Source organism: Carassius carassius, chromosome 7, assembly GCF_963082965.1.
Source record: "Carassius carassius chromosome 7, fCarCar2.1, whole genome shotgun sequence".
NCBI classification, from domain to species: domain Eukaryota; kingdom Metazoa; phylum Chordata; class Actinopteri; order Cypriniformes; family Cyprinidae; genus Carassius; species Carassius carassius.
In genome coordinates this window covers 31722159-31737454 of record NC_081761.1, presented here as the reverse complement: position 1 = coordinate 31737454, position 15296 = coordinate 31722159, and the positions used below count along the sequence as shown (strand labels likewise).

The following is a 15296-nucleotide window of genomic DNA, read 5'->3' as shown; positions in this document are numbered from 1 at the left end:
CCATCTTTGTTCACAGGCACATTTTGGAGGTGCTGGACAATTACAATGCTGATTGGCTGATGATACCACAAGAATGTGAAAAGGCCTTCACTAGTGACAGGAAAGAATCTACTTCATGCTTTTAAGGATCCATAGTATAGGCAAACTGTTTACGAGGCGATAATAATACAGAGGAACGCAGGAACAGAAACATAAAAATATTGATTCTGCTTGGAGTGTACCAATTGTATTTTTATTTTATTTTTCCGCTTTCAAGCCCTGATAAAAATACACTGTAAACCCAATACTTGTGTTAGTTTTATGCATATCATTTTGCCATAAGCTTTGCAGAATGCTAAAGCCAAATTGTGCACTTTATGTGAAGAGTACTATTCGATGCAAAGAGCTTCTGTTTATGTAGCACGTTCCAAATTGGATACTTATGAGACTTCATTTTTCAGTTAGGATGCTGCTTATGTAGGCAGTTGACACTAAGTCAGCTCAATAGGTTTTAGTATGTGATTGTATGTCCAAAATGGCTTAGAAACCAGTACAGTACAGTTTGTAGGCTCTTAGACCAACCAGAGTACAATTCATTGCATGTACTTACAAATCCACAAAAGCCCATGTTCCCTAAAAAAAAAAAAAAAAAAAAAAACACATGTACAAGTGTGTTGAGGATGGCAACAAGTACACCCAGTGTCATATTATAGTCGGCAGCACCTGCACACTAGAAAACCAGAGTATGTACACTACATCTGAGAGCGACACAGATAAACAGAGGACTAGAGAGGCAAACAGAGTCTGTGTTTGTGTGTGGATGAAGTGTTTAGTGCAGAATGAAACAGAAACTTTTGAGTGAAAACAATAGACTTTATTTATTCTAGAAGGCAAAAAGAACTGACTTTAGTGCATGACTTGCAGCAGCTGACTGGGTAGTTGGCCAGCACCAATAGAGCTGAATAAATACGAGAAAATACGGTCTATCAAGAGGCGAGGATGGGTGAAGAGGGTCCTCAGAGGGTTCTGGCGGGCATCAGGACTGTTGTTCCAAAGCTTGAAGTGTCATCCTGTTGTGCTGTTTAAAACTGAAGCCTCCTCCAGTGAATCTAGCGTCGTCTGGACGCTGAGGCTGGATCACAGGCTGTCCTGCCTGGGTGAGATTTTGCTCCTTCTCCCTGCAAAGATAACAGAGAGCAGAAAAATACAATATTAGGGGTCATACACACAAGATGTGCAGTTGAGTTCTTGCTACGCTGTCTGAATTTGTCTTCATGTGCACATCCAACAGATGTTTATTTTATTCTAATTTAATAAAAAATACAAATATAAACAAATAAATAAATAAATATCTCTGAAGTCAATATATTGTCCAGTCCTATTAAAACTTAATGTTTCATTATCATTTAGATTATGTGTGTCTAACCTCAGGATGACTGTTGCTGTAATAATTACATGGAAAATTGCTTTGGATGAAACCATCTCCTAATTAACAGCTTGAAAGTTCTTTCATACTTTGAAATCAAGAAGAAGCAGGCGGTGGCACAAACATCTTGAGTGTACTGAGTGTTCACACAAACTACTGTAAAATGTACGTCTTCATTATAAATGACTATAGTGACAAGTTGTTAAAATGTCTCGAGATCCTGAGATGTTCCATTCCATTGCACTTGTCTAACAGCTGTTAAACGCAAGAAAGCATCCTGGGTGGGTATGACCCCTTAAAGTGCAGAAAGATGCACGGTTGGGTACGCTTTTCTATTACCGTCCCAGAAATAAACATCCACTGAGGGGTGAAGCACCCACATCTAAACAAATCCCACAAAAAAACATTTCAAGCTACACACACAGACTCACATTTACATACACTATCTCTGTCCTCTTGTAGCATAGACTCCTGTCCAACACCCACACACCAGACAAAAAGAGCCACACGCTCTTTGTTTCCCAGGAGAAAACATCTGTTACTATCCAGCTCACTTTCAACTGTGCTCCAGTGATCATGGATCTCTCGTTCAACACACTATTATTCCAGGACCTTTCAAACACACACACACATCTCTCACTTACTTTGTTTGTCCAATACCAAATGCCATCAATTAATATTCACTGACTGTGTAATGCAATTTCACAGTGGGGCCGATGAAGACATTTGGCAACCAGCTTTAAACATGAGCAAACATAAAGCACGTCCAAACTTTGTTTCTCCCGGTGGTAAACAAACAGAATGAAATGAATGTTGCCAGTAAGATGAAATATGCTAATTTCATGTGCTGATAACAGTATCTTCTACAATGTGCAACACACACCTTTGTTAAAATCTCAGAAAATGTAGTTTAATGTTTCATGACCCTTTAAACTGCTTGTAGTAAAAGAGCTTTTATCAATGATCTCCATCTTTTACAGCACAAGCAGACTTGTTGACAGATGCTTGAGCTCACAAGTTTCCTCTGTGCCAGAGCTGCACACTGACTCAACAGTATTTAGTTCTGAGTGTGGCATACTTCAACTAGTTGCTGATATCAGATTGTCTCAGCTGTACACGTTCACTGGCGCAGAGTCGAATGTGCATTTTCAATGCATTCTCTACTGGAGCTGACTCACACAGAGGATTATGGGATTGACAAGCAGGGAAAGTGGAGAGAACATTAAAAAGTTAAGAAATGCTATACGGTGGGTGTCAGCCAGTCGCTGTGAGATGAAGGCAGTGGATTCTCTCATAAGGAAAATCTGTCAATAATGATGGAGATTCTTGAGGGTTAAAAGTTTGTTTTCTTTTTTAAAGATTTTTTTCAGATGGTGAACATGTCTAGCAGCCATTACTCCAATCTTCAGTGCCAAATTATCTTTCAGAAGTCATTCTAATATGTTGATTTGCTGCCCAATAAATATCTCTTATTATCCAAAAAAATATATCTTTTTTTTTTTTTTTTTTGATTCTCCAAAAAATGTATTGATTATATGAAACAGAAATCTTCTGGCACACACACACACACACACACACACACACACACACACACACACACACACATACACAAACATTATTTTTTATTTTCTGTCATTTTTGACTTGTTTAATGCATCCCTGCTGAATAAATTTCTTTAATAAATTAAAGAGTTCACTTTAAACTTTTCAGCAGTATACTGTATTTAATTTAGATGTCAAATGCAGTTTCATTGTGACTATGTTTAAGAAAATTATTAAATTGACACCAAATGTATACTCTAATGTATTCAGATAATAATGCAAGATTTGTAAACTCTAATTGCGTATATTAATGAATTTCGACCTTGTATTGAAACAATCAAACTTTGAAATGTCTGTATAAATGCATTGGTAAACTGACGAAATTACATTTGAAATGTAATAATATTGATTTCAGAATGTCTAAATGTGGATCCAAATGTCAAAAGCATATCAGTGAGTAGAAGGACCCAATAAGTGGTTCTCTGCTGCCTTCTAGTGGTTAAAATGCAATTTCAGGGAATTTACTATAGAAATTGTGTTTTTAACATTTATTTATTATAGTGCCTTTTTTGCCCAATTTCCATACAATTTTGCATGCTTGTTTAGAATGATATGATGCAGCGCCACCAAGTGGCCAAAATCATAGCATAATTTTTACTGTGACCTCAAACTGAACTACATGTTCGAGTTTGGCAAAAATATTTCTTTCCATTTTAAGAGTTATAGTCATTTTAATAAAAGCAGGTTTTTGCTGAGGCATGTGTTCAATGCATCGTGAACCAGCGATTCCAATGATATAATACGCTTGAGATTAAACGGGTTAGGAGATTTGAGCGATTTCGTACTTTTGATGGCTGTAGCGCCACTGTCTGGCCGACTGGGGCGAGTCTTAGTGACGTTGTACACAGTTTGAGTACTACAATCCCACCAAGTTTCTACAACTTACAGTTTGGTCTGCGCCAATAGTTGTAGATGGAGATTGCTGATCCTTGGCCATTCTAACAATTACATTACGGTTTCAGTGCTACGCTGTTTAGAGTGATTTTTAAGTCTACAGCAAGTGTGGAAAATTGGACTATAGCAGCATACAAGAAATGAAAAAACTCAAGAGACAAACAGCCAACATTTTTGTCTATTTTGAACAAAAGGTGGCTGAACACAGCTCTGAATCATTCTGGCCCAATTTAACACCTGTTTATTTGTTTATGAGAAGAAAAAAAACAGGTATATCTCAGTGTTCCTGCTGTCCCTGGTCTTTAAGTACAAAATGGCCCTCCGTCAAATTACATTCATCTATTGTTTATTAAACGCATGATTAATTTATTGGAGCAAATAAATCAATCAGCATGTATAGTAGCGCTGTAATAATCCACAGTAAATTTAAAAATCAGTGAATTAGGAATCAGGACATAACTGTATTATATGGAATTATGCAGAAAGCAGTTACATTACGTGCTGAGTTTATTCAATACATCCCCATGCCAGCAGGAATAATAAAGGGAAAGATATGATTATTTGCCTGTCTTTCAAATCAGTCAGCTCACTCCATCTGGATGATTATATGTCCCCTCTACCACAGTAATTCAATTATGATCTATAGTTCCACGTAGGCAAGCGGAAAGAAGGAAACAGAGAATAAAGTAAAGAGGAACGGAGGGAGGGAAGAATGGCCACTCTAGAGATTATAAATCAATAACAGACGGTGATCTGTGTGTGTCTGGAATGTGAAGGTTTCATATCTTTAGGAGTACAGCAGTGAATATTCCTCTCACACTTTTTTTGCTTTTCTTTTCATCAGTAAAATTATACAGTATCTTCCAACAAACACTTTTCTTTCTTTAAACAGCTCAACCGGTCTTCATGCCCTCTCACTTTCAATATTATGTTAAAGGATGATGGAAAGATAGGAATACTTAACACGGTAGCGCATATTAACATATTTTTACACCTACATTCAATAATGCAATCAATAATAATTGGATTAATAAAAGATTTCAAATAGCTTTCTAGATTTTCGTGCTACAGAAATAAAAACTAAATGCACCCAGGGATAAGCATGCTGGTAATTTTACAAATTTTACAAATAAATCAACAGATAACTGAGATCCATTTGTGCCACTTAACATTTATGCTAAAAATACATGTAAAAATCATTAACTTTCATTTAGCAGATGCACTTCTTTGGCCACAGCCAAAAATAAAAATAAAAATAAATAAAAACTCTTGTTGCATCCATATTTTTAAGAAAGCTTGTCAAGCTAAAAATAGTTTCACAAACAATAGCAATCAGACTACAAGGCATTTCCACTCATTTTACAATTCCCCACTATGCTGCTAGTAGCAAAGACATTATACCACATTTTCAATCACACTCCTGTGTGTGTTTTTACTTTGCTGGTTCCTTTGCCAAGACAATATAGATCTGCCATCACAAAACTCTATGATCCAGCTTGCAAATTTTGAAAAAAATAGAAAAAAATAGAAGCAACCTCTTCTATGTACATCTAGGACGTATCCCATTCCGCTGGAAGAGGTCATAGCAAGACCTCTCAAACCCTGAGAGGAATTACACGGCTCTCCATGAAGCAGAGAGCTTCAGTCCAGCAGGCATCACAATGAGAGTCTATTTTGATATAGGTTATGGTTTTTCAGTACCTTCAGCCTTCACATAATCCAACGCTGGTGGCAGTTTAATGCAGCATTGAGAGTGTTTATGTGTTTGGTGTGAGCATATCAAACTTCCAACTTATTTTGCCTTCTCTACTAATTTCATGTCTCTGTGTATCGATGTAAGCAAATCTCCCTTTACAGATGAAATATCTGAAACTGATCCCACTTTAAATGAAGTTCACAGAGACGTCAAAAAAAATCTCTAAAGTCCAGGCAAACAGCCAAACAAATGATTCCTCTTTGAACATCATTGGGCACGTTTCCATCTACAATCAACCGAATACTAATAAAATCAATGTCAATGTCAGCTAGACATTGAAAGCTGCCGTCTATGGATTGTAATTTCTCCACAGTGCTCAACAGAGGATCATTTGCATTATGTTTTGGCACAAAAACACTGACTTAACTGGAGGTTGCTCTAGACGGACGAGAACCATCTCGCCATCTTTCACTTAATCTCACTCCACTTTTTTTTTTCTTCTCTACATCTCTCCCATGAGACTGTGATCTTTATTGTAATGGCCTGAAAGTGGCTACAGCCACATCCATGACTCAGCGAATCGCTAGAGCAGATTGGAGTAGACTACTCCTTAACCACAAGACTTGGCTAAATACCAAGATTCGTTCCATAATTAAAGTGCAAGATGTTGCTATTCAATCTGAAGACAGTAGTGTGGTAAGTAAGGCAGTATGGTTAGATACTGCATGCCTCATCCTAATGTTAGAGGAGGATGGACTCTTCCAGCTGAGCCTGGCTTCTCTCAAGGTTTTTCTGTCCATTACCTAAACATGTTATGCTTTTTTATTCCCTTATTGCCACAGTCACTGATGTCCTCGAGACATTATGGTATGATTCTTTGATTTGAAACAACAAAACAATACAAATCAACTGACCTGACCATAATGCTGGATAAAAAAGCCCAAAATCTAAATAAACTTCAAGATCCACAACTTTAAATAGTGAAGTGACGTTACATTCAGCCAAGTATGGTGACCCATACTCAGAATTCGTGCTCTGCGTTTAACCCATCCAAAGTGCACACACACAGCAGTGAACACACACAAACCGTGAACACTCATAGCATGTATTTTTCTCTCGCGGTGATGACATCATAGACAGCAGCATGTTTCATAGGGTGCCTTCACACTAATTTGCAGATTTATTTAAACATATCAAATGTTTTGTCCTGTCCTCAAGGCATTACTCTGTAATTTTGCATTATACAAGCACTTTGAGATGCAAGTGCATTTTATCGTATGAATGATTGTTTGAACAAAGAAGTGAAATAATTATGCAATCAACACATTAAACACATTAAAATGTTCATTTACACATTAAAACCACACAAAATTACACATTAATCTAATGGGTGGCATTATTTAGAGAACCACCACTATAAATATTCAGTGAGATTTTTATTTAATTTTTTAAAATAATTGTTTTATACCTTCTGACAGCTGAATTTATCACAATTAATTGTGATTAAACTCCAAGGGGAGCCTAAAGAATTGCATATAACATAGTCCACATCTTGTGAAATCAATGTGAATTCCAACAAAGTCAAAAGGCTCTAAAAGGCTCCAAAACAGAAAGAAAACAAAAACAACTTGTCAGGAAACTGACAAAACTGTGGCAGCTAAAAGTCTTACAAGTAATTCATTCTTATTTAAAACCTCCGACTCTGCTCTCAACCAAACCTCCACAAGATATTTCCAGTCAGTAAGTGCTCACTCAACTATGAGCCAAGAAGTTATTCCTGAAGGGCTGTATTTGCCCATTTGCTTATATGCACGCTGAGTGTTTCTGCACCTTGTCACGCTTGATCAACTCTCATTACTGCCTCTTGTTTGCATCACACCTCATAAACATGGCTACCAATGCTGCTCATCTCACTCGCTACCCAGAATTCAATAATCCACATGTCCTCATTTGCATGCAATTTATTGTGAACTTGTCAGTGCGTGGTTGCCTCCTGTCTATTCTCTCATTTCAAATGAAGGCATCAAGACGCCATCATTCATCGCACGTCATCTGAAACAGAGAATTTACAAGCTGAGCCAGCTGTGATTACATTTCTCTTGGTTCCATTCAGCAAGCAAGAAAAAAAAGTCAGAAAATGAATGATTTGATGAGAGGCAACATTAAAGGTCCAGTCAGAAAGTTTAAAATGTTTAAAGTTATTTGTTTGTTTTGCAGTGGTTAGCGAAATATTGATGGCTTGCGATACAATGCTGTCTAGGGACACTGAGCCGTTAGTTGACACCACAAGCTTATTTCTTCTGCTTTGCTCTGATTTAAAAGAAATCTTTGAGTAATATTACTTCACTGCCCCAAAACCGAGAAAAAAAAAAAAAAACTTCATATAACATTTAAGACATCAAGCAATGGCATTAAAATATTGCTAATTACTATTGATCTCTTGTTTTTGCCATTCTGACATTTGGTTTAAACGGCCTACAATTCTTTGAAAGAGAGAGGGGGAAAGCGAGGTCTATTTCGATGTGCGGTCTGTTAGGCCTTATTCAATCAATAGATTGAAATAAATTCTTGGAGCTTTTTACGTGTTTTTCCCTAGGAGACAAGAAGGAAGCAAACAGTGTTTATTTGCTTTGCTCTCAACATGTTCTTAAGGGTTCTATAAATGCAGTATAAAAAATAAAATTTGGTTGACAATTAATCCTTTGTGTGGTACTGCAGTTCAATAAAGAAACTTGCATTGCCACCCACTCCAATTTTGACAATTATTTTGTGGTTTTGCAATATTTACTTTGGACTTAAATGTCCAACCTTATGAGCTCTCCAGCAATGATAAAAAGGAAATTTGTGATCTGGAAAAAAAAGCATGAAAGTGTACATTGAAATAGTGGTACTGAACAGCAAATTGAATCCAAAATGTAAAACAGATTACTCTTTGATTAACTTCTACTCAGATTAGATCTTAAAAGAGCAAAATGTCTGCACAGGTTTTTTTTTTTTTAAGAAAATTTTTGTGTCTAAATATTTATTTATTTATTTAATGGATTTATGCACTCTGAGTTAGTAGATTGCAGTGATTTTATCTGGTTGTTGTTGTTGTTGTTCTTCTTCTTATTATTATTATTATTACAGATTAGCTCTTAAACCTCTCTTCAAAATCTAGATGAACGGTAAGATACTAGCTGTGCTACCCAGTAACATCAGAGAAAAAAAAAGTCATTCATGTCTGTGGGCATCTAGCTTACTCTTGACACGGCACCAGCTTGCCAAGCTTTCATGTTTACAAGCAGGTAGCACCCTTTGCATGAAGCCAAGGTGTATTAAAAAAACACACACAAAAAAACACCATTGTGTGGTTGAAGCAGTTAATCTAAATGTCCTGAATGAGCCAAAATGGCTTCCGGAGTTTTGGAGCAGATGGAGCCAGATACCACACCTCAGTAGAGCTGAACCACGCAAGCAGAGAGAACAGAAAGGGTTGGTCGAGATTAAGTTTTAAATGGTCTGTGAGCACATCTGAAAAGCGAAGGAGAGAAAATTTAAAAAAGACAAAGACAAAAGACATTTAATGGAAAACAATAGCATGAAGCATAAAAGCCTTTAAGTGAAAGATAGAGAATAAAACCCAACAGGACAGGAAAGAATACAGAAGAGTAAACACACTTGAACCTATCGAAACAAAAACACAGTTGCTTTAGCTTCTGCTCCGTGCTGACAGATTATTTGATAGCAGGGAAAAAGGCTGGGGCCACTATTTTTAATCTAAAATTAATTAGGGGAATTTCATTTGGTCCTGAAAGCAACCATGCAATCATTAACATAAGGAGCAAAATTACACAGCGCCAAGCTTTTGATCAGCAAGAGACTGCTATTAGGAACAAAGGGAGTGTCAGTGTTCATTTACTTTATAATGCTATTGTCGATTCTTTGAAATGCCATTCACAACATATGCATTGGAGTTTAAACCTTTTCCATTCCCCAAACTCCCCAAAAGCTAAACATATAAATGCATGAATGCATAATTCAGAGTAGATTGTTCCAATGCAACACCAATGAGGCCATTATGTCAGTGAGCTTTAAATACAATATCTGCTATAGACAGTAGTCACTAGTCAGGAGTAAATTTACTGTATCCATGTCAGCTGGAGTGCTGCTGCTGTTAAAGCAAGACAATCATGTTTTTTTTTTTTTTTTTTTTTTAGTTTTTGTTAAACTCTAAATTGTGTTTTCAGGCTGATAATATAATTTGCAAAGGGGAAAAGAGTGTGAAAATGAGAAAGTCTCAGGTTTTTGAACCCAACTGTATTAAGCTTAATGGAAATCTACTGGTCAGTTACATTTACACACAAAGGTCCTGCATTATTTATTCAACCTGTTAACCATCAAAATCAATCCATCGACTCGTTTTGACCCATCTAAATCTATTCATTGATGTTGCTATAATTGCTGATCTAAGCCATGAAAGATTTTCTGCCCATTACGAATGTAGACGGGCTGTAACATGCGCTAACCAGAAAGATTCAAACAAGCTAGGCAAGCAGATTTCTGCTCCCTTGATGCCGTGTGTGTGTTCCACTCATCTCCTGTCTTATTTCAAGAAACACGGCCATCTCGGTCTCATCCAGTAAATTGAAAATGTGAAAATGTAAAATGCATAGCATGCAGCATTCAGCGTTACCAAACCACATATTATTTAATAGAAATGATTTAATATAAACATTGTTTTCCTCCAATATTTTAACACAATTGACACTTTTAGTAAATGGTAAGAAAAGCTTTATAACTTCCCACACGAGCAGGACATTTATATCGGATGTTGCACTGCTGGGGAAAACGAAAGTGAATTGCATGGAGTCCTGCACATGACATTTTGGGGAAAATAGATACTAATAATTTGTTGGCCACATTTAATTAATTCATTCCCTTGTTAAATTAAGATTAAGGAACAAATTACTACAACATGGCCACAATAACATAATAAATACAAAATAAATAAAGAAATTACTGAAATTCTGAAGCCCCCCACAAGTCATGTCTAGGGCTCCATAAAAATAAACTTGACTAAATAATTAAAAGCTAATAAATAAAAAGCTAAAAGCTACTAACAAATCGTAAATAAATACATATATAGCACAATCACTCCATAACACTGATAGCACTGTGCTGTGAATACTGTTTTAGTGAATAAACCACTTTAAAAAATGGTTTAATTTAGTCAAGATTCAGTTCGATATCAAGGTGTTAGTGTTTCTTAACAGAGCTGTTTCAGTGTACAGTAGCTGTTTTGTCTCAAATGGCTTTTGAATCACTTGTAGTGCTCTCCTTAAATACCTCTGTCCTTCAGCTAAATGTCTTCATCCATCTGCTGGTGTGAGGAAAACAAGACCTTCCCAATTGCTTATGAATGACTTGTTTTGGTGTGAAAACAGTGATGTGGGATTTGTGTAGAATTAAGTCATTGGTCTGAGCTCACGAGATGTCAGAGGAGGGGGGGAAAGGAAATCAATATTCTGCCCATCAGAAAGGCTTAAGTACGGTGTTTAAACATGCAGCCAGGAGAATTTAAAACAGAGGAGGAAGTGATGTCTGTGCTTGGCCTAGACAAAGAGTTCAAAGCTGTTCACACCAAGAATAATAACTATAAAGATAATGATATTAGCATCTAAGCACACACTCAACAGCTGCTTTAAATTCTCAAGTCCGTTATAGTAGGATGGATTCTGATAAGCTGTCAATGTTTTTATCATTTATCATTAATGCTTTGAAATTGATTCCAACGATATTGTTTCTCTGTGCCTCTATCGTTATAGCTGTGGTGTGTACTCTGTGGACTATTCTTTAATATTGAGAATGATTTTTAGAACTATATTTTCACTTTTATAGTTATCATGCTTGGTGTAAAGTTAAAAAAAAAAAAAAAAAAACCTGTTGCAAGAACATTATATTAACTAAATGGCACCTTGTTAAAATGGACAAGGATATTCATATTTCTTGTTATATCTGATAAATATGCATAGCGAGGAAAAAGGATAGCGGCAGACGTGAACCTAATCTCACGGCACATTACTTCATCAGCATTTCAAAATGTTTATAAAGCCAGAAAGCTATCAGGATTATTTTTGATTTAAAAACACATTTAAATCTCACATTGATTGTCTTATATTTAGATTTTCAAGCCCTGCTGAAAAAGAAAACTTGTTTAAACAAGCTTGTAACAGTAACAATGTTACATTTTTTTTCTTTTTTTTTTAAGAAGTGAGGAAGTAAAAGTTAACAGAAACGTTAATACCTCTTAGAACATTTGCACTTTTTAGAATATTCCTACGTACATTATTGTTGAGGTCAGATTTTTTTTTTTTGGGTGGTATTGTGGTAAAAAAAAAAAAGTCAGCAAAGACACATTAAACTGATCAAAACTTTACAGTAAAAATAATGATACTATTACAAAAGATTCTCTATTTTAAATGAATTATCAAAGAAATACCACAGTTTTCATAAAAATATTAAGCAGCAACTGTTTTCAACATTAACAATATAAAAAAAAAATGCTGTTTGAGCACCAAATCAGGGTAGTAAAATGATTTGTGAAAGATCGTGTGACACTGTAGATTGAGGTTCTGGATGCTGAAAATGAACATTCACAATTACAGGAATAAATTACTTTTTAAAATACATTAAATTAGAAATCAGTTATTTTGAATTGTAATAATATTCAGCTGTTTTTACTGGGGGGTTGGTTTAAAAAAATATTTACCGACCCCAAACTTTTTTTCAACAGTAGTATACGCATTTCTACTTCATTATTTTGATTAATAGACAGATCAAACGCACTGAATAAATCTACTGTGAGGACTGATAGAGAAAAGTAAATCATTAACTCACCTATATATCTCAATTAGAAATCAAGTCATTCTCTGGGATACAGTTATGAAATTGTAGATCAGCAGAGATGATGGATGCTATTCATTTCACTCTTATTAAGACACCACACAAAGGCAACCGGCATTTTCCTCAGACTCCTACTGGTCCACCATGAAGTCTGAAAGCTGTCCAGTTAAAACAGTTGGACATTCTGTGATGTGACAGGAAGTAGAGCAGTTGTGCATCTAAACCAGGCGACATAGACCGGCCAATCAGATCCATGCAGTCTGTGTCTGTTGCCATCGATGTGCCAACCTCTAACTGAAGAAAGCCTTGTCCACTTCTATTTTGTTTTGTAACCAGTGAATCTAGTTACAATATATATGGTATGAAAAACTACTTTACTTTTCTTTTTTTTTATCACATATCTTAGGCAGAAACCTACATTGCACGGGCCTTATTCAAGAAACACCTGCAGAACTGATTTGTCGTTGTACAAACATTCTTACATAAATTGTCCTATTCAATTCAACAACGTAAGAATTGGTTTACACACAAATTTGCTCTGCTCATGTTTCAGAAATAAGGCCCAATGTGTGTGTTCTGAAAGGATGTGTGTGTGTGGGACAGAAAGAGTGGGCTGATGTGACAAGTGTGTATACTGTATGGGTAACAGTAGTGTTTAGAATATTGCATACAAATCAATCGTCAACCCCCCTAAAAACATTCTCTCCCAAACAATTGCGTTAGAAAATAAGACTCCCCAGGATTAACAACATACATGCTTCCAAAATACCACACGATTAGTCATAATTTCATTAGATCGAAGGCCAATAGCAGTGGAATCTGGCCGTGTCCTACAATCAGCGAGTAACAGAGAGCGATTTTGCATCACTCTGTAATTTTCAGTGTCACGATTTGCTTCCAAGAACACAGAGACGAAACGAGAGAAATCTTTCCAATTCACTGGCTCATTGATTTCTCTCCAAATGCCTTTTTCCTTTCTCAGCGTTATCTGAGGGTATCATTTTCATCCGTGTCAGAGGGTGCTGTTCTTGTCTGCTTGTTGGCAATATCGAAGGTCGTTTGCTGTCAGGACCATGAAATATACGGATACACAGACACCACACACATCCAAACACTATGGATGCTTTCTGCTGGTCTGATTTACACAGTGGATAAAACGTAACATTTTATGCTGATCTGAGATTAACGTCTTGCACTTGAACCCACATGCACACACACACATATACACTCAAATACTGGCACATGGATGTTTTTAGACACTTATGAAAATTCGCTCATCATTTACTCACCCTGATTAATGGTGACTGATGCTTTCAAGCTTTTTAAAAGCATGCAGAAGCACCACAAGCATCTTAAACATGGTCTATACAACTTTAGACTTTTATGAGCCATTTGGACTACTTTTATAATTCTGCTTTTGCATCCTTTTTTGAGCTTGAATGCTTTAGACCACATTTACTGTAAATTGAAAAAATGGTCTTTTGTTATTCCACAGAAGAAAGTCATACAGGTTTAGAAGGACATCATAATTGTGAGTAGATGATGAGAGCCTTCCTTTCTCACCTGTGCTCCTGGTCTTTCCGTTTCTGTGCGAGGTATTTTTTCTTGACTTCTTGGAGTTCATGGGCCAGACGTTCGATCTCATACTTGTAGTCTTCTGATTGGGACTCGTGCATGTTGAGCTCTGCTGTTAAGACCTGTGAAAGAAAATGTATGTCTGAAACTGTTAAAATATCCTGACTTGTAAATTCTATATTTCTGCACTTGGTTGCTTCAATCTTGCCTGGCAACCTTAACCAGGTCAAGTGCACAAAAATCTTCATAATTTAATTATATGCAATGGTACATTACATATAATCATTTGTTCCAATTAAATTAATTTTAGCATATTTTAATAAAAAAGAAAATATATGTATCTGGTATCTGGACATTGAGATTTTGTTAAGAGAAAAAAAAATAAAAAAAATTAGTAGGAAAATGTGGTTAATTGAATTAAAACAAATATGATTGTTTTCTTTATGCAAATATATATATATATATATATATATATATATATATATATATATATATATATTAGTTTAATTCAGAGCTGAAATGGCCTACATATTAACTATATTGCTTTGCAAATTAATTGTTTGGTGATTAACAACAATGATTTTTTTTAATTAATTTCATTGGAATCTTTTTTTCATATTATTATATACTGAACATTAATGCTTTTAGTTATGAGAGTAGTACATTCTTCTCTTCAGCATGATTAGGTGCTCCACATAATCACGGTAAAACACTGTAACTCACAGCCTCAAGCAGTTCTTTGTTTTTGTGCTTCAAGTTATGTTGCAAACCATCAAAATATTGCAAAGCGTCTAAGAGCCCATTTGTAAATTACTTTGAAATATTTCCTAAAGCTGCGCTCACCCTTCAGTGGGCACCTCTTTGCTATAAATGTGCCCTAGTTGTACAGTTATGATCTATCACTGAGGATGTGTTCAGCTTGACACGGTCACCTCATCTCTTCCTCCGAGCAAGGAACGGAGTGATTTCTTCTGCGGCATCTCATTGATCTCCGTCAATCTTTGCACATATCAGTCAAGCTCTAATTGTCATTCATCCAATGTGCTCCAAACCACCCACATAGTGCAGGTGACCCAACAGCCCAGAGCTCAGTAACCAAAGGAACAGAGAGAAGAGAGATGCTAAAGAGAAGGAGGAAGAGAGAGGAAGTAATAAATGAAGAAATCCCGGATGTGCTCTGCTGCAGAGCTGGCTTTGGATTGGATGATTTGCAAAGATAATTGCACATGACAGGCAAAAT

General features: G+C 36.1%; 1 protein-coding gene across 1 annotated transcript in view; it reads right to left on the bottom strand.

Moving 5' to 3' along the window:
* Positions 1-841: 841 nt before the first annotated feature.
* The window catches only part of LOC132144243 (cilia- and flagella-associated protein 58-like), a 98010-nt gene continuing 83555 nt past the window's right edge, over positions 842-15296 (bottom strand). Inside the window, exons 18-19 of the mRNA XM_059555025.1 lie at positions 14045-14178; positions 842-1157 (exon numbers count right to left, since the gene is read on the bottom strand). Of these exons, the coding sequence (XP_059411008.1) occupies positions 1016-1157; positions 14045-14178 (276 nt within the window). The 3' untranslated portion in view covers positions 842-1015. The remainder of the gene's footprint in view (positions 1158-14044; positions 14179-15296) is intronic.